This window comes from Lichenostomus cassidix, chromosome 10 (genome assembly GCF_008360975.1).
Source record: "Lichenostomus cassidix isolate B80296 chromosome 10, HeHo_3.0, whole genome shotgun sequence".
NCBI classification, from domain to species: Eukaryota; Metazoa; Chordata; class Aves; order Passeriformes; family Meliphagidae; genus Lichenostomus; species Lichenostomus cassidix.
In genome coordinates, this window is record NC_139491.1 from 15206895 (window position 1) to 15233060 (window position 26166).

At 38.5% G+C, this 26166-nt stretch overlaps 1 protein-coding gene across 8 annotated transcripts in view; it reads right to left on the minus strand.

Annotated features, from left to right (window-relative positions):
• Positions 1-26166, minus strand: part of OTUD7A (OTU deubiquitinase 7A) — a 105857-nt gene that overhangs the window by 41452 nt on the left and 38239 nt on the right. For 6 of the 8 annotated variants that reach the window (XM_085070820.1, XM_085070821.1, XM_085070826.1 and 3 more), the window contains exons 3-7: positions 23025-23142; positions 22382-22487; positions 8022-8154; positions 2589-2734; positions 1327-1481 (exon numbers count right to left, since the gene is read on the minus strand). In XM_085070820.1, the coding sequence (XP_084926946.1) occupies positions 1327-1411 (85 nt within the window). In that variant the 5' untranslated portion in view covers positions 1412-1481; positions 2589-2734; positions 8022-8154; positions 22382-22487; positions 23025-23142. Of the gene's footprint in view, positions 1-1326; positions 1482-2588; positions 2735-8021; positions 8155-20536; positions 20625-22381; positions 22488-23024; positions 23143-26166 lie in introns of all 8 variants that reach the window. The other 2 variants (XM_085070825.1, XM_085070824.1) reach the window with 2 other exon arrangements.

The following is a 26166-nucleotide window of genomic DNA, read 5'->3' on the forward strand; positions in this document are numbered from 1 at the left end:
TATTCATCTACAGAAATGAGAAGTACAACACAGAGGAACTCTAGTCGATATTTATTTGAAAGCATTATTCTTTATAGAAAGGAAAACAAGGTTAGCAACTCTTCCGAAAGACCTCTGGCATGTAGGAGCCCTTTCAAATTTTGGCAATGCTCTATCAGCACAATAACTGACAATCTGTCCTGATATAGCTGAGAAAAATCTTCTCATGTTCTTTTTCTGAAAGACCATCAGACAGACTCTAGGCAAGAATGACAGGTTGATCAAATCAGTCAGACACAACAGAGGGCTCTAAAGTATAGCAAGCCTATGCTAAAATTCCTTGCTAGGTATTCCAAGGTTTTATTTCATGTAGCAGATGACTTGGGAAATGCTGCAAAATTGTGTGCACCTCTGTGCCGAAAACCTACCATGCCTTATTACTGAAAAGCCCAGAGTAAAGAAAGAACTTACCACAAAATGAAAAATTTCCAGTGAACCTAAAGTGAAATTGCTCTTGCAAAAAGGAGACACATAACATGAGGTATACTTTTAAGTCTGCTGTACCTGTTCAGTAGTTACTTTGACACAGTTTCTTAGAGCACATTAATATAAAAAGAATAAACCACATCCCAAACCTCTCAGGCAGCAAGTCCAGTATGGAAGTTTCAAGCCTACAGAACCACCTTGCAATTTACAGATATCATCTACTCATTTCTAACCTTCACAACTGTTGTAAGCCCTTATGAGAAGAAATGAACAAACCCAACTATTATGAAATGCCCTCAAATATCAATGGTGACTTTCCACTTTTAAGCCTATAAACCTAAACCAACCACAATAAAATAAATAAATAGACAGTTATTTTTCTGTTACAGATTCTTAGCTGTTTTTCATCCTAGTCACTCGACTCTGTGACATTCAGGTATGCATATTAACCAGTTTTGGAACCCAAAAATACCTCTGGTGTCTCTATCACTGTCCAGTAAGTCCCTTTCAAACTAAACTTCAAACTAAACACAGTGACCTGAGAAACTTTTAAAAATGCTTTCAGGCAGCTGAATATGACAAAATTTAGCTAAAGTCTCCTCCCTTCCCTCCCTGGCACATAAACATTTAGGGCTTGACTTTTAATAATTTAAAACACAGCAATATAATACTAAGAGGTTTTTAAGACTTTTTTTAAAAACACCTGCCTTAGTATAATCTATGATCAGCTTACTACAAGAATTGACTTGGTAAAAATGCTAAGCAATATCTGTTTCCACAGACCAGAGTTCTCTTGTTATGACTGGTCCTTGGTTTAAGCAAGCAGTGAACACAAGAAATGGTTTTGTCCCAAAAGTTTACCTTCTAGTAAGTCTCTTGCCAGACCTGGTTCTGCCCCTGTGGACCGAACAAAGTCTGACAGGACTGCATCCATATCAAGAGTCATGTGATCATTCAGAGGTGCTGCCAGACATGCAGCAGCAGTTGGATTCACTGGCTGGCTAAAAGGTCTCCATCTGCCAAGGAGAAAAAGAAACAGGGTTTACAGTATGCTCCCAGGTGATGTAAACCATATTTTTCCTCTATTCCCCAAACAGGACTATTAAAAAAGCTAAAACATACAAATTACAGCATATAAGCAGCACTTGTCATCCATCTCTGCCATAGCCTCAAGCTGCTGATCACTCATACTGGAAGGTTTTCTCTATCTTAATATTTCATATTTGTATTGATTTTTCTTATGTGCAGCTTGTAAATAACTTTGCAACTTCACTCCAATTCAGCTAAGCACAAGCTCTGTTTATTAAAAGCACAATTACATTATCATTGTCACTGCTCATAAACTGAAGTTTAGCAAGGATTTAAATGTCTGGCTAACCTTAGAGCTCATCTGCCTTACTAATACTAACACACACAGAGCAGAGCTTAGGATTTGTTCTTTTATTTGCCTTGTCAATACAGCTTTAGATTCATAGATTCTCCACTGTGCTGGGTCTGGCTGGGATGGAGTTAATGTTCTTCATTCCTTTTCCAGGACTGTGGCTAAACCAGTGTTCATAAGAGTTGATATAACAGTAATTTACAAGGTTTATTTGTTTTATTATCTTTTATTGGTGAGCGATGCTGTAGCTGCTGAACAGTTTTTACTGTGTTTATAAGCAGCCTGTGGGGAACAATCTTACCAGGGTGCTCTCCTGGGGGCACAATCACCCAGGGACCTGTTAGGAAGCAGATCATGTTTTGCCCCAAGTGAAATGTGACAATGTCTGGCATGGGAATTTTTCTTGCCAAACCCATGGCTAACAAAAATATATTTGCTCTACTGCATTTTGCATCTACTTTTTGTTCCTGAAAACAGGAACCTCCTCCTTCTAGGCAATGCTCTTTACAAACATAAATAAAAATTAAAGCAGGCACTACCAGAGGAGTTGATGCTAGGCAAGCTATTAAAAAGCTGGAATTTAAAAAGCAGTTATCCTAAGGGTATTTCAATACCTCTACCCTGGCTGCACCACTGCAGAAACAGTGCAAAGCAAAGAAAACAGGATGAAATTAAACAATACACAATGTAAAGAACAGCATATGTTTTACTTTCATGCTTGTTATTCATGGTCAAAGTTTACCTTTGAGCGTAAATTGGATTTTTCCTGTTGATCCCTCAGTTGCAACTTTACCTCGTGCCAAGGGTAAGGACTGGCATGGAGATTTTCTACTGGCAGCAGATGATGTTGGTTGGCTCTTGCTTGCACCACAGCTACAGGGAAATAAACTGTGAAAGAAATTGGAAACCAATTAATTTCCCTGTCTGCAACATGAAACATAGTCTTTTCCTACTTCATGTGTAATTACCTGGTTATATCTAGCCTTAAAAACGGAATGCCTTTGGTTTCTTAGAAATTGCCTTTTTTCTGCAAGTACATATCCCTGCTACAATGGAAACATCGTTTACCTTCTGCCCCACGAGCATGGGGTCCTTCTCAGCCCCATCCATGAGGACTAAGCCCAATTTAGTCCAACAAACTAAAAGTTTATGGGATATATAAAATCACAGAACCATAGAATTGCTACAGTTGGAAGAGACCTTTAAATCACAGAATCAATGAAGCTGGAAAGACCTCTGAGATACCAAATCCAACTCATGATCAAATGACACCTTCTGAACTAAACCATGGCAGTAAGTGCCACATCCAGTCTTTCCTTAAATACCTCCTAATGAAGATACAAGAACAGAAGGAAAACTGGAAATATTGAGGAGACTAGTTAAAAAAGAATGCAGACATTTTGGGAAGAGAACTACCTTAATGGATTATGGCCAAATTTGACATCTAAGCTCTGTCTCAACTGAATCTGTTCCAATGCAAATGCAGGACAAAAATGCTATTTTTATTTTTAACAAACACCCATACATAGATGCACTGTACTCAACAGCACTAATCTGTACAAAAAGATCACGAGAAACTGAATACAACTAATTTCTTTAGAGACTACAAGAAAGAATGAAATGAATCTCACCCAGCAGGATGGAAACATATGGATCAAACCAAAGGAACCTGCCAGAGAGGATACAAAGCATCGGTGCATTTCAGATCACCACCAGAAGTGACTCAGTAGTATAATGAGTGTTAATTTAAAATGCACCAGCTGGGCACTCCAGTACAGTCACTGTGTGGGGGCTGGAGTGCTCATAGGTTTGGGGAGATGAAGTGCAGATCAGCTTGGAGAAGCCGATCCATGAGCTGTCTCAGGATCAGCATTACCTCAGTATTTTCAACAGTATAAAAAGCCATCCTTGTCACAGCAAAAGACAAGACCAATCTCTGCATTTATGACGCCAGCATCACCTCAGAATTACCTCATGGAATCGACACTCTGGAGGCAAAGAGCAGAGTTGGTAAGATCCTCTCTGCATATATTTGAGCGAACACTGTTTTTTCCCCATGGAAGTTGTTTGCTCAGCCCTCTAGAATCTAGATTAAAAAGCCAAACAAACCAACAGGAACAGAACCCAAAAAAAAGTCTTTAAAAAATATATTATCTTTGCCAGTTAACTACTATCAGCTATGAAAGCCACCCAGATGGAATTGTAAAAAACAAGCAAAAAAGAAAATAAACTATAAATGCTAAAGGAGGCTGTGACTCAGAAGGCAGGTGGCTCTCAGACCCATTTCTCCCCAGATGGATTTGATCTCTCCTCACCTAAGGAGCCATCAGCAGCCCCTTTGCTCTCAATGGCTTGGCAAAGCCTTACCCAGGCTGACACTGTAAACACACCCAGGGCAGATGTAACCCAAATCATTCACCTCACACACCTGCCCACGAGCACCACTGCTCCTGTGGCTAACACTACAGACACACACAGACACCTGCAGCTCTCATTCCACATGGGTCACACAAAACACACAAATGTCACTTTGACTGAATGGAAATTGAAGCAGCTTGACCATCAAAACACAGGAAGACCTTGGTTTTCACTCACTTTCTGGCCAAACTGCTTCCCTAAATAACTTCATATTCATACAGTGCAAATAACAGAGGCAGAGAAATGGGATAATTTGTTGTATATTATAAGAAAAAGCAATTTAAAAGTATTTAAAGAGATGATACTGATTACTTTGAAATGTTAAGATGGGCTAATAGGACTTGAAATCAATTTAGTACAATCTCAGTTATATTTGATCTTTTCTTCTCCTTTAAGTACCTCTCTCACAGCTGAGCCATACTTGGAAGTAAACAGGCTTCACCTGAATCTAAATTTAACTTCTTCAAAATCAAATAGCTTCACCCAGTTAAATGGTATGAAGTTTTTTTTTATAAAGAAGCTTAAAGAGATGCACAGGGCTAACTAATGAAGCAAAAGCAACTATGTTAAAACAAATCCCATCCCATGTATCCAGAACACACACAGCTCACAAAACCGAAGTGAGGGACAGAGAGAAATCAGCAGACACTGGACAAGTCCTCAGGCAGACAGGATGACTAAGCTGCAAATAAGATATTTCACTTCCATAGTTTTCAGAGAAAGGATGAACTAAGCACCATCAGTATGATGCAGGGTCTTGGTGCTCTGGGAAACCTCTGGAGAGACACCCAGAGATTGCATTAAACCAGTTCTCCCCAGGCTGTTTTAATGTCCCTGCAGTGTGACAGAGCTCAGGGCCTGTTTCACATCCCTGCTGGCTCTCTCTCAGCTGGTGTGGCAATGGACAAAGGTGCAGTCACTCCTGGGTGCAATGCTCCTGCTGCTAGGACTGGCTGGGAGGGCAGAAAGACCCTGCTTGTGCAGTTTGAGACTTTGAAAGTAATTCTTTCTGACAGGCCACAATTGATGGGAAATGCCATAATTCTACAATCTTGACAACATTATGAAATGAAACCACTCTTTATTAAGTTGAACTACTAAGCAAAAATCTATAATTAAACTATCAAGTCCAGTAGAGAAGATTTGTTTAGGAAGAGAACAGCAGCTTTAAGGGAAGTGGTAGTTAATGCAGATCACTTAAGAAAGGGGAGATGGTGGGGTCTTTTTTGCTAACTGGATTAAAAGGCATTAGTTGAAGAAGCCAAATGGATGGTAATTACCTGAACAAAAGGTATCTGTGAACTAGACCTGATGGCAAAGTAGGGCATTTATATGTTAATAATGTGGACTCTCAAAACACAGTAACATTACAAGACAGGATTTGGTGAGGGCCATCTACCTTCTCAAATCTAAAATGTCAGAGTTACAGGAGCAAAAGGAGAACAAAAAGGGGAAAAAGTAAAAGCTCAAATCAGACATTATTACTAAGGTTTTATCTACACAATGGAACTCAAGAAAATTAACCCAATTAATTTAACAGGATTTGACTGTGTCTGTTAAATTCCTTTGCAAACACTTTCATCTGTGAATAAAATCCTGGCCTTAATTTGGTTTGGCTCCTCTTGCCTTCGAAGCGAATGAAACTGAATTCACTGGAGGCCACTTTAATAATGAATGGGATAGTGCACACAGGGACTTGCTGGGATTTAAGCTGCCCTCTTCCAATTCCTACATTTAGTTGACTTGCATCAATTCTCCCTGGTATCTTGTGTAGACAAGTCCTGAGCAGATACATTAGACACAGAAGTGGAAAAAAACAGAGGAAGAAAGAAGCTATGCTGAAGAAGCCTTGGCTCTGTGGGAACCATCAAAGAAGAGCTGTCCAAGAGAACTGTTCAAGTATTTTAAGTCCAGCTCTAGGATAAATACCATCAAGGTGCAGAGACCAACTGGGGTGTATTTTAAAAACGCAGTTACATTTCAATTACACTTCAATTACGCAGTTACATTTCAATTTCCACCAATGCTCTTTAAAATGTCTACTAATTGCTTACATATTTGAATTATTTCAAGCTAGAACTATAATGAAGGACATAACAAACTATCTTTAGAGGTGATTTATGTAAGAATTAGAGCTTATAACCTATTATTGGAGGTTAAGATGAAAGGAGGTAGAAAAAAAAAATTGAAAAGGTCATTCTGCTTCTAAGAGCTATGGCACACTCCCACTGAAGAAACTATGGAGAAGTAGAGACACTCAATACCTTAAAATCCCTCAGTCCCACAAAAGGCTGTGAAACCTCTGCCATCCCTGTTAACAACCAGAAGTGCTTTACTTGCACTCTCACTGATGGCAGCCCAGCAAAACCCACAGCACCAGCCCTGGGGCAGAGGCACAGGCAGCAGGATTAATTCATCTGCTGCAACAGTTTTACAACTGTATTTTCATGGAGCTTCAGAGAGTTTTCCTAACACTATTTTTCTTACTTAAGAAAGATTACATTCTCAGAGAGAAAAAATGTCACAGATAAACAAGAAGTCCATAGATACAGGGGTTCTGAACTGAAACAAACCAAGGAAGAGACAGAGCCTTTTCAGGTAAGGATCTTCTACATCCCTGCATCAGTATTTTTTCAGGATAAAACATCATCATTGCTATAGCATTTTTTTTCAAATGAAAAAACATGATATAGATAACAAGATAAAACAAGACAGAGAGAATGAATGAGTCAATTACAATGTTTCCCTTATTTTATTCCCAAGGACCCTCACAGTGTGTTAATTGTATTCTAACAGAAAGCAGCTCTGCAAAGGACAAATGTAATGCCACTGATAAAGTAGGAATTTCCCTAAAACAAATACCTCAATTAAAAAAAATCTATTATTAATTATTCTTTTATCTGTGAGAGTGATAAAGAAGTAGGGAGTATCATACTGCACTGGAAAGCTGACAATTAGGCTTTCAGATGTTAATCTGAGGCCTCTTATGAAATGCAATTTCATTAAGTAACATGCATCTCCTTTACTAGAATGTATCTCCAAAGAAGCAACATGAACCAACTAGATTTCTTCCTCATCCAGAATTTTTTCCTCTCATTTTCCCCATTTATAAATTCTTCCTGATACAGCAAGAAGATATTATATAGAAACACTGAATATATTTCTCCAAATGCCATCCTTCTGTCAAATAAAGAAGGTGTGCTGGCCAAACTCTCATATTAACACAGTTTTCTCTCCCAAAAACATCTATCATATGCTCAGCCTGCATAAAATTAACTGCAGTGCATGGAAAGCATGAATTCTGAGCAGCCATTTTAGGATATCTATAACATGGAGTTTCATTACTTTTTTCCAAGTCAGCTTTGCATTAGGAATGACCCACTGGGGCCACCACGAGATGCTCTGTACCTCCCTATTGCTCCACTCTGAGTCCTAAAATCAATTGTCATAGCTCCAGGAGGCTGAGCCTTCACTGACAGTTCAGATCTCCTTCCTGAAGGTGTCACTGGGACTGAAGCCAGGGGCTGGGTGTGCCCTGCTCTGCAGCCAGGCTCTGATGGGGACACACTGGGCAAGAAGCAGCTCAGCCCAAGCCCTGCCCCACAGCTCTTCCTTCCTCCTGTGCTGCCAGTTAAGAACCAACAGCTGCTGCAGAAAAGCCACCCTGCTCAGATTAGGGCTCCTGGGAAGTCTTGAGCTGTAAATAGATGCACAGCTGATTAAAGCTACCTTTAAGCAAGTGTTCAATTTGACTTACAATAGACTTTAAATCAGAGTTCCTTGAGGCAGGTGTTGGATGGGTGTTATGCTGCTGGTTTTTGGTGAGGAAAAGAATCCATTTTTGCCACAGTAGAAGGTATGAATAAGCAAAATTTTGTCCCCTGAGAAATCTGAAAAAGAAAAAGAAGTAGTATATTAATCATTACACATTTGCTATTTGAATAATAATAACTACCAAAATTGACTTTACCTTTGACCTTAGAAGCCTAATGGATACTAATCCTAATGCAGATAAAATTACCACATACAATAATTTGCATTAAGAATATTACTTGAGTACAACCCAGACAATTAAAAAGAAAGGGTTTTGAATGTACAAAAATATCCTTATGGCTATCCTACATGAAAAAGGCAACTTGCACTTGGAATTTCCTCTAACAGTTCTTCCTAAGATTCATCAAATACAGCTTTGAAAGTTTTCTTCTCATAAGCTTCTAAAATCCAAGACGATGAACTAATGAAGTGATATTTAGGAGAAGACTCAATCAGCCATATTTTTTGATGAAAAAGAAGAGATAAGCACATGAAGAAATCAGGAACACCATTTCATGGGGTTTACTTATTTTTAAAAGATAGAGCAGTTCCCTTGGCATATAATCTACTCCTATCTCTTAAGTCCTACTGCTTGCAAATACATAATCCAATTACTGTAAGCTTCATTTTATTATTTTAAAAGGCACTTACAATCAGTTTTACTGTTGCTGGTTTTTAAATCCATTCACAAGACTCATACAGTTGTAACTGGGCCCAACCCTACCAAAATCAGGATTTAACAGAAATCTGCCCAAATCTTTTTTATCATGGAAAACATTCCTTCTGACAATGCTTTTAAAACAGGCAAAACTATAACAAGGTGCATAATTTTTATGAATTAGTGAGAATTAGGACATGAAAACAGAACATAACATGGTTCTCATTATTTCCTAGTATACCTACAGAAGTAACCAGATGTCAGTAGATAAAGGTTCTTATGCAAAAACTCCTGGTTGTCTGTGTGACAACTCAACTGGAACATGAGTTAAGTACCTAAATTAACAACTGTTAATTTACCCACCTCCAACTCAAGTGTAAGTGAACTAATATATAGGACTTCATAAAATTCCTACCTTTTTTTTTCTTCACTGTGACATATTTTCATGCAAGAACCATAAATCTGACCAAAGCATTATCTTCAATTCTTTGTTGGAACTCATTTATGAATGTAGCACACCACAGATAGCCTCACTCTGAAGGAGATTATTTCAGAGTTCATAACAGCATAAAAAGCATCATTTCCTACACTGCAAAGGAAATGGAGTCAAACCACACTCACCTGTGACCCTCTCTTTATCACCCTCAGGGAACTTAAAAAACCAAATGCAAAACCATAAACTTACAGAAGCAACTTTTAATAACTCTTAACACTTTCAGGGGTATTTGGACTGCAGGGGATAGAAATAACCATCAGGTGTAAATGTGCCTCCACATTTCCATGTATACAATATTAACAAACTGAAATATCTACTCTATGAAACTCCTATTAGCTATGGGGAAATAACTAAAATGATGATGCTTCTGCTAAGGAGATGTAACTTTTATCACTGCCCTGGAAATAAACAAGCAAAGTATATTCCGTCTTTTCAACTATAAATTAACAAACAACGATTGAAACTTCTATAGTTTTGTTCAACACATCTGCTGCACAGAATAATAAACCCTTTTCAACACTCAACCTACTTCTTCTATTGAAAGAGGACTCAACCTGTGTGCTGGCAGTAGATTTTTTTTTTTATTGGATCACCATTTACCATTTAAACTGAAATAAAAATTATTCCATTTAGCTTGCTGTTGTAAATAAGTTATCTAAAAAGTTATCACCATGGATACTATGATGCTCAGGGCACAGGAACATGCCCACAGCTCAGCCTTTTGCAGCATTTCTCACACATACACTGGAGCTTCACCAGTTTAAGATCAACCCTAAGCACTGTTTACTCTGCTGTATTCCACAGTAAAGGTGGCCAAGAAACTGAAGAATGCTCCCTATGTGACCCCAAATTGGTCTATGACAAAATACACAGAGATATAAAAGCTCAGAATAAAATCATATGAGATATGAAAAGGCTCAGGATGGAATTTCAGTTGCAATTCTTTCACCATTCTAGGCACATACTTTGAATTCATCTTTTTGCCTCTGCATGGTCCCTGCAATAGCTTCTGTGGGAAGTTAGCAAAGAAAATGAAATACAGACTGAAGATGCTACACATATATTTCAAACCAAAAACCTCAATCTCCAACAGGTCTTTTGAAGGTAAGAGTCTGAGACAAAATCAGCTGAGGCCAGAGAGCAGAGATGTTCTTTGTTAAGAATGAATATCTACAGTAAGTCTCATTTTTCCCTATTTTTATCTGACATTTCAAAGTAGTCACTAACAAGGGGATGAAGTAGCTTCCTCCACTCAGTTTTCAGAAGTACCTCAATTGTCTTCCAAGACTCTCATGCAATGCTTGTTCTGAACTCAAAAGGGGTTCCATTCTCCACTTGTACTTCTGACACAAGACTGAAACACTTCCTACAATTTTCTCAGCAGCTCAGGATCAGCTACACAGTGCTGAAAACCTCTGCCAATACTCTGCTGAACGTGGATCAGCATCTCCCCAAGTGAGCACATCTCAAGTGTGTGCTTGCTCCCATTATTTTTGTTTCATACATGCACCTCTGCCTACTGAAGCAGCTGTAAGTCCAGACAGAAAACATCACCTTCTGTAACATCAGCTTTGTGCTTAGATTCTGTCAAGACTTGGCTTCTTCAATCCAAGTTCTACATTCATACAAGGCCTTGCCCACTGCTCATTGGTTCTTTGCAATTACTTAATTTAGCTCAAGCAACATATGAGGGAGAAGGTATTTCTAATAACAGGCAAGCAGTAATATTTAAGAAAAAATAACAAGATCACCTAAAGGGAGGGGTTTTCACGATAAGATGGCCACTACCAGTATTGGTCTTCTTAAAGACAAAGGACAAACATCAAAGAAATGACAATTCTATTCTAGCTATGGAATGTGGCATTGCTGTGTCCTGCAGATGTCTGTGTTGAAAACTGTGGGGGAAGGATGCAAAATTTGATACATAGCATCTGTCTACAGCTCAGCTACAAAAGATCTGTGACTGGTTAATGTTTTGTGGTTTTGCAGAGCCCTGTGACAGTTGTCATGACCCAGAGTAAGGCAGCACCTCAATAATCTAACTTTTCAAAGACAAGTTCTTGAGCACAGTCTGAAATGTTAGCATAAACCAGGTTTGTTTTTTTTCTGAACCTTCATCACTTGAAATCTCATTATAATCACGGCATGAGAACTATTGCTTTATCTATGTCCTAAGTCTGTAGAGTCTGTCACAAGTTACTGATGAAGGAAAGGATTTCTCCACTAGCTAGAAAAAAGTCTTACTGTGACCAGTGTTCTCCCATGTGAACACATTTCTCCCCTTCCTGGCTTATGCCAGTTTGACTCAGAAAATGTGTGCAGCGGATTGAGCTGACAGGGATATGAAGGCAGAAGCTTAAAGGACATCAAAAGTGTTAGCAGTATGAGCTCTGTATAAATAGTCTTACTGATACAAGTCTCCAAGCATCCTTTATCTTCTTGTACACAGAGATTAGAGAAAAGCTCAAATGCTTAATTGTATGTCAAGTGCACAGTCAGCGATTAAGGGTTCAGTATAGTCTTTAAAAATGGAGTCTGCAGCACATCCATGCCTTGACAGAGACAATTCAGCTGCTATTTTAAACACAAGGCCTGACTGTCTGTTACTCTGCACGTTACATTGTTCCTCACATCAAGGCAAAACAGACAATAGTGATTTTTCCGCATTCCTCTTGAAAATACAGATCCCCTCAACTGGTTCATCCCACAGCTTCAGTGACAGACTGATGAGAAAGTTCTCTCTCTTACAAGTACCCTAAAAATAGCAGCAGGATTGAACTTCTGGAATTGAGATTATGTACAAAAAGCAAGTCCTTGTAAGTCCTTAGGTGCACATAAAGTAGAAAGAGCAGCAAGCTACAAGCATGCCAGGCATTTGTGTGATGTGGAATTCACAGCAGCTGGAATATCAGCTCGGTGTGTGCTGAGCTGAATGAGCTACAGCTGGGAACAACACACACAATGCAGCAAAACACACCTGGGCCATTTCCCCCCAGCCCTGTGACTGCCACCCTTATTGCTGTGAAACATCATGTTCCTCAGTTACTGCATTTAGTCGAGAAATGAAACTAAGAAGAATAGGAGACTTAATTCTTTTTCATCCTAAAAGCCCTATCATTTGATATCATCTCCAAGATTTTAAAACAGCTAGAGATACAAATGAGAAAATAAAGATTTGAGACATGGAATCTAGAATGATTCATTTCACAACATTTTGAAGATGCATAATATAAATAGAGCAACTGTATGTTTCACTTAAACTATGTAAGTAATTGAAAATCCTGCAGTAGGAAAGTCAGCAGTGAAGTGAATGTGAAATTATCTAGTATTAAGAATGGCTGTGCATCAAAACTTCAAAACAACAACAAAAAAAAGCCCTAAACAGTAAGAAAAATCCCTCTTGCATTTAGTCAGATCAATTTGGTAACATTCTGTGAGTTTTCTCTCATCATAAATAAGCCCTAACTACCTCTACAGTTGTGATTTTCCCTGTAAATCCGGCAAATTAAAAATAACAAATAATAGGAAATACTCAGAATCAACAAGGAGAACTGAAACTGATGAGTCAAGGGTTATAAGGAAACAGCAGAACTGTACAAACAAAAAAAACCAACAGCAACTAACAGATATTCCAAGTTTGATGTTAAAATAGCCTAATTTCTGACCAAGTTCAACAGGATTCATGGATATTCAGCATCTCTAAGAAGCAGACCATTAGTTCTAATTGCCACTGGCGTCATCATCTATTATTGCATTCTGTGGAAAAGCAGGACATGGAATTAAATAGCACTGTACAAACTAGGAAATTCATAATGCCAGGAAAAAACATATGGAAAATGCTATTGATTGCAAAATAGAACCTGGGGGTGGGGGAATAAAACCCTTCACCACACTGAATATTAATGTCTACAGGCAACAGCTAAAAAAAAACAACAGTGCCAGCATTTTTTTAACTTATGTACCAAATTCACATATGAAAACAGCACCTGTAAACTAAATGAAGAACAATCTCTTCTGAAACAGACAGCTCATCATGAACTCCCAGACAGGAAAAAGAGAGGAAAATACAAAAGAATTTGCAGTCTCCTTGAGCCTTAGCTGACAAACGTGATGACAATATCACTCTGAGGAATTAGGACATGTTTGTACAGCTTACTGCAAGCTTCAGCATATAAATATCTTTCAATTTAATCTACTGCAGAGAAAAATATTTATATATATTTTTAAACACTGAAAATTGGATTCTGTAAGGATTCCAGAAGTACCTGTATTTTCCTCTGCGTTTTGTCATAAAAAGCCCTGGAAAGCTGACAGATTCATTAAAAAAAATCCTTTAAGCTATCCAAAAATACATTCTATTTCATACATTTAATTTCTTTTTTCTTTATTTTAAAGACATTGACCAAACTACTCTGCTTTGCTGCTGATCAGAAGCCAGATGCATAGCAGAGCTGATTGGGAGTTGTTGCTGATTATTTTTAGAAACAAATGTTTCAGCAGTTTGGAGAATACCCACTGTCAATTTATTAGAAATTATTCAAAAACTCATGGCAGAAAATGGCTCTGCCTGACTAGCAGGGCTGCTTATTAGCCAGAAATGCAAGGAAGAGAGACAGAATTCTGTTACTGTTGGTTCAGAATAAAAAGCTGTGCATGTGGAGCAGGAATGATTTCAATGAAGGTCTTTAAGTTCATTTAGGTTTTATATGAAACACAAATGGCTGGGTGGGAGGGAGGGAAAAAGAAAATGATGATTTGGTGCAGGGAGTTGGTCCCACAAAACATCTCAGCACTGTTTGGTAAGACAGATGCTCAACAGACAGACAAGACTATAAACCACATAAGAGGAATTAAAAAAAAACCCTGACAAAACCCCACCAAAAACAGCCAACCAAAACAAAAAAACAGCAAAAAAAAAATCAAGGAAAAAAACAACAACAAAAAAGAAGAGTTTGCTTGAAACCATGTTCTTCCATCACCTGCAAAAAAACTATATGAGCTGAACAAATCAGTGGCTTAAGGAGTGACCAACCACAGTGCAAGAAGCAGAGGAACAGGATTACTCTCATTTCCCCTGTTTAGCTTTGCAGAAACCTATTTGAAAAAACGATGAGTTTATTTTTTATGTCAATCACTTGGCCAGACAGGGAAGATGTGCTGTTGTGGTTTAGCCCCAGGCAGCAGCCCAGCCCCAGGCAGCCCCTCAGTCACTCGGACCAGGACGAGAACTGGAAAGGGAAAAGCTGGAAAACTCCTGGGTTAAGATAAAGAGAGTTTAACAGGGAAAGCAAAGCAAAACAAGGAGTCAATTCACTGCTTCCTATGGCTGGGCAGGTGCTCAGCCATCCCCAGGAGGGCAGGGCCTCAGCAACAGCATGGTGACTGGGGAAGACAAACACCATCACTCCAAATGTCCCGCCCTTCCTATACTGAGCATGATGTCCCATGGTCTGGAACATCCCTTTGGTCAGCTCAGGTCACCTGTCCTGGCTCTGTCTCCTCACAACCTCCAAGGCACCCCCATATCCCTCCCCAGGCCGAAGTAGGAAAAGCAGGGAAGGCCCTGGCTCTGTGTGAGCTCTGCTCAGCAATGACAAAAACATCTCTGTATCATCAACCCTGTGCTCAGCACGAATCCCAAACACAGCCCCACACCAGCCACTGGGAAGAAAATTAACTCTACCCCAGCTAAAACCAGCAGATGTGCAACGTTCACTTTTGAGTCAGCTTTTCTCTTATGTACAAATGTGTGGGAAAATCCTCTTGCTTTTCCATTTGCTGAAGCAGTCAATTAACCAGCAGTGTTCTCCATTTCATGACAGGCAGAATGAGCTCATTTCTTGGAGCTGCAGTCAGTACACACTGAAAAGCAAACTATCTGTGGGGAGTTCATGATACTTGAAAATGGAAAAAGGTACAAGCTGAACTTTACCCAGTTGGGAATAATTTGGTTTTTCAAGCATTAGCGTCAAAGTAAAAGTGGTATGTCAGGAAAAGAAGAAGGTCACTACCATCAAATAGTCAAATATTTGAACTTAGATCAGAACTAAACTCATGCCACTGGTATTTCTGGTTTAATTAATATAGAAATTGATCTGCTTATGTGCAATGTAATATATGCAACTCAAACTGCACAGCAGCTACTATTTTTTTATGTATAATGTTTTCTATGATTATGATCTTTAAAGATTAGCGACTTTAACTAAAAGGAAGAAAAAAAAATACCATTTCCCTAAATAGATTTCATCCAAAAGGGATTTAGCTGCAAAGAAGTTCTTGGGCAACTTCAAACAGTCCTGAATCTGACCTGTGGATTTTTACAGAGCTTATGTGACTGAATATCTACTCCACATATACAAATCCACATCTGCTTGATGAAATTAGACTGTCAGTCTCCTGAAGTAAAGCCATGGCCAAAAGGCCCAAAATTATATAAACAATCTCCAGCAGGAGGTTGAAAATCTGCCTCTGTACCTTCTATGTAATTCAAATGATAGAATTTAAGCTCTCAAATAGAAAGACATTCAGAGAATTTATATTGTAATTGCCATTGCTACTTAGAGATAAGCAGTAAACTTTCCCATAATACTTTACCTCTGGAAAGTCAGACACTTAATAGCATGTCACTCCAGCCAATGCCACCACTGAAAGCTGACCTTGGAAATCTTCCTGTCCTATCAGGCCTTCTACAAACCACTACAAGAATTTAGTAAGGGACAGATTTGGTCCCATTGTTCTCAGTTCTTTCCATGAACTAATCCATCTGTTGAACACTAATGAGGTGAAGACACACATATCTGTGGAAGCAAAGACTTCAGCAAGGGCCCTTTCTTCCATATGGAGACAAAAAGGTAAGGACTGAAGCTGTAGTGTATCAGGTTTCTTACTGGAGAAACCTGGCTGAGAAAAAGAACCAGAACTGCTGAACTGATGTCACTTTGCCTTGCTAACATGGAAAAGCAGTAATGAAGTAATGTTTGTTATGGAAGGGGGACAGGTTGATAGACTCACCACACCTTGGCTGAGCAGGGAAAATGCAGAGTATGAATTGCTCTAAGGAGTGCTAAAGTGCTAAGGAAGAGCAGGGAGGAACTGCAGTCTTTTCCCTCCTCCTGCAGCAATATTTTAAACAGTCTGAAAAAAATGCTGAAATTTTTTTCAGCTTCCCTGCTCATTGTAGGTAGAGGTGGAAAGATGAAATTTGGGGTTTAGCTTTTATAGTAGTTTTGCTCTCCCTTCTAGGCCTTGGAAGCTTTCTCCTGGGCATTGCTAAGCTAGCTATAACATCAAACAGAACAATGTATACTATGTACTCCAAAAAGAAAAAAAAGGAACACTTAAGGCCTTAGACATAATTTGCAATGTGCCACAGTGCTTCAGTGAAGATAAAATATCCAGTATTCTTGCAGAAGGCCTTAAAAAAAGAAAAACTGCCTTGTGATTGTGAAAGCTAGGAATAAAGTTAATTACAATAGTACATCAGAAGCTGAACTAACAAGCATAAGCATGATAAGCCACATACAGTCCTGTGATCTTCTAAACTTATAAATAGCTCCAACATTTTTCAGAAATAGAAGGCAGATCTCAATGCTGAAGGTGCCAATCTCTTCAGTTTTGTCTGGACCCATCTATCTGCTTTTGGTTAATAACAACACAAAAAGACCAGCATGCTTCATGGCACACTTAATATCTACGAATTCACAGAATGAGTAAGTCAGTCCCACATGTAGAAAACTTACTTGGGAAATCCTATCAGCTTTGCAGGAGATTGTTCTGCAAGCAGCAGAAAGAAGGAAGCATCATTTTCTGTGGATTTCTGTCCTTCAATACCTTAAACCTCAGCAGCCACCAGCACATCCCAGAGTTCGTCCAGACACATGTATGCACTAGACTGTCCAGACAACTTCTGTCAAACAGTTTAGAAAATAAGTATCACCAGGGATTTTTTCCTCTATCAGCCAAACTTTCCCAAAAGAGAAAATTGGCTTCCTCTTGGGGGCTGGGGGGGCATCTCCTCTCAGTGACGCTTTAATTGTCACAAGAATCAAAATCATATCAAACAAATTGTCTGATCATAGTACTGAGCAATACAGCAGATGCTTTCAGAATCAATGAAAAAAGTATTGAAGGCTTCTTGCACACAGTAAAATCTCTGTTAACAACAATTGCTGGAAAGAGTGTAAATCTCTCCGAATTTCTGCATAAAGGGAAAGATCATTCCCTCACAAAATAAAATACCTCATCATAAAAATTTATCCAATTACTCACATAACATTTCAACCAAGACATTTTAATAAGACATCCTTTTAATCCCTGCCTGTTTAATAAGACAAATAAGACATTTGCTAGTTTATTACACCACCAGTGCACAATTCATTTTTGTAACCCAGCAACAATAAATAACACAAAATGAAACAGCCTAATCCAATAGCCTCCAGTGAAACAATATTTGGAACATAATTACATGCAGTACACATTTTGCAAAGGATGTAGACTCAGTTCCAAATTTAGCAAAATGTGACCAGGAAATAAGTGTCTGGAACTTCACCACAGCATTTGTTTGACCCTTTTCAGTCTTGAAATCTACTCTTTGCCAAACGTCATTTCAGCTTATAAGAGTGTTAAACTTCCTCTAGTCCTCTGTAAAGAATTAACTGCTCCATGAAGAGATGCTTTTAGAATCTTACTGGTCTAATTTACGCTGGAACTTACTTTAGTCACTCAAAGCTTCATTCTCTCTGCGTAAAGCTTCCAAGGATTTTAAACATCCATGTGAAACAAATGATGTCAGCTTTTCAGGCTTTAAATATACAGAGGTAGCTCAAAAGAAATGCGAGAGGAGATGATTTACTTAGAAACAAGTTATTTCCTGTCTTCTCTATGAACATATCAACTGGCTCTTTCTTCTTTTAGCAACACAAACAGTCCCACCTTCTCCATCCATATGTTCTCTGCCCTCATACACATTGATAACACCAAGAGATCAGGGATGGATAGCTTTTGTCTAATTTACTGAAATTCTTTTTGGCTTTGCAAGAGAGGTAATTTAAAACCACATGAATTTACTCATAAATATGTGACTCTGAATGAACTTAGACTGGGCCATGATTTAGTTCTGCAATGCTAAAACTCTGTTACAGAACCATTCAGGACCTAGAACAGGTGGACATATTTATTTTGAACTGCTCTGATTTTAAAGGTTTAACACATTTTAAAAGTTTCTAACTACCTCATCTAAAACAGTAATACCTCAGGAGAGAGAAAGATCATACTTTCATCACACAGCCACTGTCTGTATTTTTGTCTGCTAATATGTACCTCATATTATTTACAGCAAAACCAAGGGAGTAGAAATTCTCATGGACTTCATGCTAAATAACTGTAAAAGGAGTGTATAAATACTATAAAAGTATACTATACCAAGTATTTAAACTGTATCCTTCTACTGGTCTATATTGATAATTTTCATGGTATAATATGTTAAGGCTTTCTTAGATTAAGATATATTTCTTTAGAAAGACAGGATCTTGCTCTGAGCCGAACCAGTCTGTATTTTTTAATTCAATAACACCCTGATGGTTAGACTGTCCAGTGAGAACATTTTTTAAAGGATACCTTTAATTCTTTTCACCAGGTCTAGAACTACCTACCTTGGAAAAATAGTTTTACTGTGAAAAAGAAATCTTCAAGACAAACAAAAATTTCCTGAAATTCCATGAGAAACTACCTTGGACAATACTGGCTAAGAGAAGAAACACACTGGCCTGAAAAGCTCCATGAAATTGCTGCTTTAGAGACACAGATTCAGTGGTAAAAAACAGGATTTAAACAGTTTGTGCAAAAGAGAATGAATCTCATTTCTCTCTGTGAAATAGGACTTAGCAGTATTTCACTTCCAATATTTAGCAAAAGTATTTTGATTTCATGAGAACTGAGTAAATTAGTTCAGTTCACACTAACAAAACCAGTGATGAAAGCTGTAAAAGCATGTAGCAGAGGTAAAGAGCACCAGCTAGAATGTTTGTTTTCTACATCTGAAAAAACAAAGCTCCATGTTTGCACTCAGTTACAGTATGTACCTCATGCTATAAACAATATTGTTGCTATTATGTAATATAATTGTCTGATAATAAACAGTTATTAAAATAACCAATCCAACTAGAAATTAAATCTCAAAATGACAGAGCATTGTCTGTAATTAAAACACAGTTCTACTTCCACCCACGTTAGGCAGAGCTGCCCAAGTATCCTAATGCAGCAGTTAGTCTTTATTAATTGTATCTTAATGAGGATTCCTAGGACAAATTCAATGTTGAAATTCAGACTATAATCAAATTGTACATCATCTTAAATCAGCCTAAAATGAACAGTAACTGCCAAATGATGAATTCAAGAGTAAGCTGCCTGTAGTGGCAGGTAATGTGTCCCAGTTACTTGCAAAACCAAATGCCACTGCTCTATAATAAGCCAACTTCTATAAAAATACTACCACAGCAACAACCAAGATGGCACTTAAATAAAATGGAATAACATTTGTGTCTTATCACTCTGACTACAAGTTATAGTAACTGCATCAGAAAATTAAAAGTGATAACCACCTCCTCACTACAGGAAAGTTCTGGGACATGGCCTACATCCCAAAAAAGGCAGTTTCCTAACAACTTGTAGGCAGCAGTTTGTTGTGCTTTGGGTGATGCCATCACCAGCCCTGCTGGAAACAGCAGATGCCTAATGCAGATGAGTAAAACAATCCAGAACCTGGAAATTCCTTTGCAAAGGAGCAGCACACAGGAGGCACTGGGAGGAAGGGTGAGAGACATTTGGGCTGATTCACAATCCAGAGCCCCACCTTGCTCAAGGAGACACTGAGCTCAATAGGACCTGAATGGCTTCCATGGTTCAAGACAGCAACACAGCAGCACCTGTGACTTGAAATTTTACCATCTAAACCAGGGCATCAGGGAGCACAAAGAGAAATAAGGTCTGTAAAGCTGGTAAAAGGAATACCCAAGAAGGATCTATTAAAAAAAAAAATTAATAGCTTAAAAGAGACTTTTATCTTGAAAAAAATTTAGATGCAAGGTGCATCTAAATTCAATAGATAATTGAATTTCCTCCTTTTTATTCAAATCTGCAGGTTCCCTGGTCTACTCTAATTTTCTACTCTTCTGGACCTTAAAACCCAAAATCTAAGAAAAGTTTACAGTAGAATTACTTCAGTTGTGCAAACAAGATACATTGGATAAATGTGGTTTAGATTAGGTACATAAGAGTTAATAGCATATACAGCGCTAACCAATATTACCTGAAATGAACATTGGAGAAGGCAAACCAAGTGAGCCATGAAATGTTATGACTTCTGAGAACCAAGTTTAGAATTTTTTTCAGCTAAACTGGGCAAAAAATGAGGCAAGATTAGAGTCTGACTTGTCTGATGTAGGCACTGCTTATCTCTCTACTTGACTACTATCACTAGCAAGAGAATGGAATTGGCTGGAGCCAGTGCCCCAAATAAAATAATCACTTTTAAAAGATTAAAGAAACCATTAACATGGATTGTCTTTGTCCCAGCAGAACAGAGCAATGCAATCTGTTCAGTGCTGGTGATCTGGCAAGGACAAATAAAAGCAGTCTGACAGCCAAGTAGAAAGACACAGACTTGCAGATGTTGAATGCAGTGTCCAAACTCACAAGGACTTCTGAAGAGACAATGGTTCCAAAGGAAAAATTCTATATGCAACACATGGATACAGCTTTTTCTCCATGATAAAATGGATACTTATAAAACTCTCAGCAAGAATCCCAAAGGTTTTACTAATACCATACTTAATCCTCGACAGCTTAAATAAAATCCAGTATGCACAGAGGGTGGAGCTTGGAAAAAATTTGTGCAGCAGCTATAGAAAGAACTGATGAGCTCAGCAATAGTTCAAGAACCTTAAGACAGTGTGGAACATCAAGTCCCACTTCTGAAAGGAAGAGACAAAGTATCCATGTTCAAGCAGAGACAGACATAGAAGCTGCGTTCAGGCAGAGACCTTTGGCAGTCAGAGAGAAAGAAAAGAAAACAAAAAAACCCCCAGAACAACATAGGAACTGGAGAAATTAATGCTTGAAAGTAGGAAAGGAAGATTAGTGAATTCTAACTTTGCTTTTTTGCTTATCCATGCACAATCCAGTCTGTGTACACGTATTTGGTATGTAGGTTTGCTTGTAAGTAAACATTTTTGCAGAAGATAGTGCAATTGCTTTTGTTTAAATTAATCCTGAATTAATTCAAAATGTCATATTTGTAGATGCACAACTGCTTAGGCCTATCTGAGTGCAGTATGTGGAAAGCCTCTGGCCAGAAGCTTGACCTGACACATCCTTCCAAGGTACTGAGATGACATGTGAAATCTGAAATAACACAGAAGTGGGAGGCTAGGAAAACCTGGGGAAATGAAGGCAATAAAGAAGGCAAGAGAGACAGACAGAATTATTATCATGAGGAGGAGGGAGAAGGGCAATGCTTCTATAGCAAACTATGTTTCATTACTCCCTTTTGCTGCTGAGAAAGTTGCTTGCAGTGAATTTCAAACCCAAGGTTAAGCTTCCAAATTAGAAACAAATCCATTAAATGAAGATAGCAGGGCAGATACAGTGTCCATGCTGCAGTGCTATGCACTGTCAGTAGTTCTGCTGGGACTCCTTCACAATCACAGTGAACAACGATGGAAAACTTAATTTCTAGTAAAGAAGAAGTAATCTCTACGAGGTATTTTAGAGGGTATTTAGCAACTCAAAATTAAAAATACAGTTCCCACGTACTTCATTTTAGTATAATGCTCAAAACAGATGCTGTGGTTCCACATCAAAACTACAGACCACAGTTTCTCATACTCTTCATGTGTACATGGTAGAGAGTAATTATTTTCAGCTCCATTCAATTTGCTGCTTTAATTTGCTGCAGGTTCCCCCAAGCACTTTTGTGGACCTCATGTGGCAGGGGAGGCAAAAGCAGTAGGAAAGAACCTCTCAATGCAGCACTGCTGCCAAGGAAGTGTAACATATTTCTAGAGAAGAGATATTTCTGTGTGAACAGTTTGCTTTGAGCAATGTAGCATCACTGAGAAGCTCTACAGCAGAAGAGGGACAAAATCTGACTCACCATGATAGGTTCTACTTGCAAAAGTCTCCCTTCTCTCCTGCATGCCCTAACTCATTTTGGTGAAGCAAATGAGGCAGGCATCCACACCAGCAAACCCACCTTCTCCCTGCAGAAAGGGCAGAAAAGTCAGAGAGGAGTATCAGCTACACAGCAGGTACTCAGCAATCATTGTTCTGCTCACTGTCCTCACCAAGGGGGTCACTCTGGGGATCTTCTGTTTAAATCTCACAATGGCTTACACCATGTCATTACAGAATGGGCTGCTAAGACATATAAAAGCAAAGAACTAAGCCCCAAACAGCTTCTGCAGTGACACATGAACTGCAGCAGCAGTTTCACATGGCAGTGATATGGATGGCTTTAGGAACCTATGCAGCATCCAAGCTTTAGGAAGCACAGAAAAAGGTTCATTTAATGAGTAACAATGCATCATCCATCAGCTCTGCGTAGCTACAGGCAATAGGCATGCTGGTAGCCTGTTAATAATTTTAGTTGGTTTCTTTGGTTGGCTACGCTTAATTGTTGTCAACAAAACAAATTAAAATTTTTGGGTTTTTTGCCACATTCTTAGGCTCAGTATTCCAAAACAACTAACTGACAGATGCTGATTTGAGGGGTGGAGGGGATTTTTACAGCTACTTACAGGAATGAGGTAGGTAGGCCCCTTTTTCTGTTTCTAATATGTTTGCCTGTTTAGAAAGGCAGGAGGCAACAGTCCAGCTGATTTACTTCTGATTTTGAAGCTCTGCAGTATCATGTGCCTGTGAGGAAGAAGAGAAGAGCAGAACAAGTTTTACTAATTTACTCCAAAAATTACACTAATTTACTCTTCTGCATCCATTTGTCATACCCACTACACACTCTGGAATACTTATCTGTAGTACTATTATGGAAAATAAAATTCTATGCTATGTACAGCAGATGACAGCTTCTTAGGAATCCAACTCTCTTCCTGTTTGGTTGAGATAAACAACGGCAATATACCTCAAAATCCAGTTTAGAGAGCTGGTTTTCCACCAGTTTGACCAGTTCTGTCAACTGGAGTAAATTATTCCAGCAGATCCAATATATTTAGTCCCCTTCTACTCAGGAAAAATTCACCTGCAGATTGAGAACTACTAATTTTGTTCAAAAAAGTACTATGATTTAAAAAAAACAATCCCCCCAAAATCAACAAGCATTGCAGCCTGATCTAAAAGAATCCTCAATATTAATTCATGAATCACAGAATCAAGTGGTTGAATAAGCTTTATCTCAAGTGTTTTGGTCCTGACTGGATATGTTGCCATTTATGTAGTTTTAATCTGCTTTACCTGCTAAGAGAGGAAAAATGATCAGCACATACTGCTCTTTTACAACTTGTTTAGTGGTACTGTGACCAAACACCATATTTTCTTTCTCACACTGACTAGATACTGCTTCTCTATTAGTCTATGCATCATTAATCAAAGCTTAAAACATTCTAATATTTTGAAGTTTTTAGGGCTTTTATTTCTTATAATTTTAAATACTAATTGCTTCCTCACAATTGTTTAGAATTTAGACATTTTTAGGAGACTCTCCAGATACTTTTTTTACTCTTGCCAAAACCTTTATTTCAAGCTTCTAGGCCAAAACATTACCCAAACTTCAGTTTCACTGCAGTGTTTTTATTGTTCTGTGCAGATTGTACAAGTATACATAATTATGCCAAAATTTCTCTGAAAAATGGTGCTCAGTATCTGTGAGCTCATCTGACTCCTTTGCAGCAGCAGCAGCATTTCATTCACACACACATTGCAGTCACACCCCCAAAACACCGAGAGCAAGTGGTGCGTCAGCAGTGCTGCTGTGCTGTCCTGGTGCCCTCATCCTGCTCCACTGCTGCACACTCACAGCACTCACTTGCAAACAGCACACAGGGAAGGACTGCCCAGAGTATCAGTGGCCATCAAGTGCCCCTTGCTTTCTCTGAAGGTCCATTAAAAACAGCTGTTTTAATTGCACAAGTTAAAAAATAGCCAGAACAGATCTCTCTCTAGATAGCAAAAATCTGAAAGGAAAGAATGAATAGAGAAGAGACTGCAGAGAAAAGTCTCTCCTTGCTTCTCTGCCCCATGTTAACACCATCCCTGGATGCTTGCATGCATCCACTGGATAATAAAGTTAGGAAAATGAAAGGAAGTGTATTGGTGTCATACTAATTGGGTGAAATTCATACAACAGCACAAGCAATGGACAAGGAGATACAAAGTCTGTCTTTCAATGCAAAGATCACAGCAAAAGCCTCAGTTGCTTATAAGTGCAAGCTACAGATTTAAATGAAATTGTAATTGCCAATATAAGCAATGAATTTGACTTCAGTATTCAATTCTACATTCAGCTATTTGATGATTCATCCATAATGAAAGAAAAACAAATGACACTAGAGTCAAACTGAAAGAACCACAAGGAAATTTTTCTGGAAAGAACATGAAACATTTACAGTAAGTTCTTACAAAGAACTTGAAAATTCAACCTGTGTCTTGTTTATGGCATAACCAAAAAGTGACAATCCCTGATGACTCATTAAGCTTTTGGTGACAGAAGCAGTATCACCAAGATACTGGAAAGCTTTCTGTACATTCTCTTTAGCTCTCAGAGTACATGTCACTTTGAGGCAGCCATCGGGTTGTGTCAGCAGCTGTAGTAACAGCATGGAGTCACAGAAAACACAGCAAATGTTTGATTGATCAAAACATAGAGACACCTTTTTACAAGGGAAAACTCTCTTTTTAATTAAGACCTGAAACACTACACATAATTTTTTATCACAAAAAGCAAAGGCACTTCTCCAGGCCTATGCTAGAAAGACACCAAATCTCAACTCTTACATTTATCAATTGTCTGCATTCATCTTCTGAAATAAAATAGCTATAATGTGGACTGAACCAACAATGGATGCTATCCCCAGTCTCTACCTATTTGCCTTATGGCACTTTTCCAGCAAAAGTAGTCTGCACTGACTCAAAGGTGATGCTAAAATCCAGAAGGCCTGAAAAGGTGGGTTCCTCTTCCTTCTGGGTTTGGGCCAGTTAGTGACACCTGGTCTGGAGATTGTCTGAGTGGTCTGTGAACATGACTGAGAAATAAATGCAAGATCATAAAGCTTGTTCTTACCTGCCCAATACTGTGAACACCTACACTTTATCAAACATATTCTTCTTTTAAAAACGCTATTAAGTAAGTAGCTCTTTTTTTCCCATAGCCACTGAAAGCTTAGAATTGTCAATTAAATGAGAATGTATGTCCTTCATTCATTCATTCCTAGGTGACAGAAGATGAATGACCTCTATTTGACTTGTATATTCCTAATTTGTGATAATTTCTGATTACTTATCTGCCCTGGATTTCTGAGAAAAAGCTATTTCTAAGTTTTATACACATGCAAACCCCTCCAACAGTATCTGAAAGCCAACAACAAAGCAATTTACAGGCATATAGACACTTCAGTGGTGAGCTGCAGTAGGAAAACCCATTGCTAGAGAGCTGCACAAGCTTTAGCAGTTCAGTGGAGAGAACTACTGCAAACAGAGCTACCCCTTCCAAAAGAAAGCAACTGAAGTTACTCTTTTATGCTCTACACCAACCACTCAGTTTGCTGACTTCACAGGGAAAACACAGCCATAGCTTCACCCTTCAGGAAATCTCTACAACACTTCCTCAACTTCACAGAACAGCTTCACTTTTACAAATAATAACTGCAATTTCACTTTTAAAAGAATTGTATTTTATTAATAAAGTACACCTCTGGATACAAAACCTGA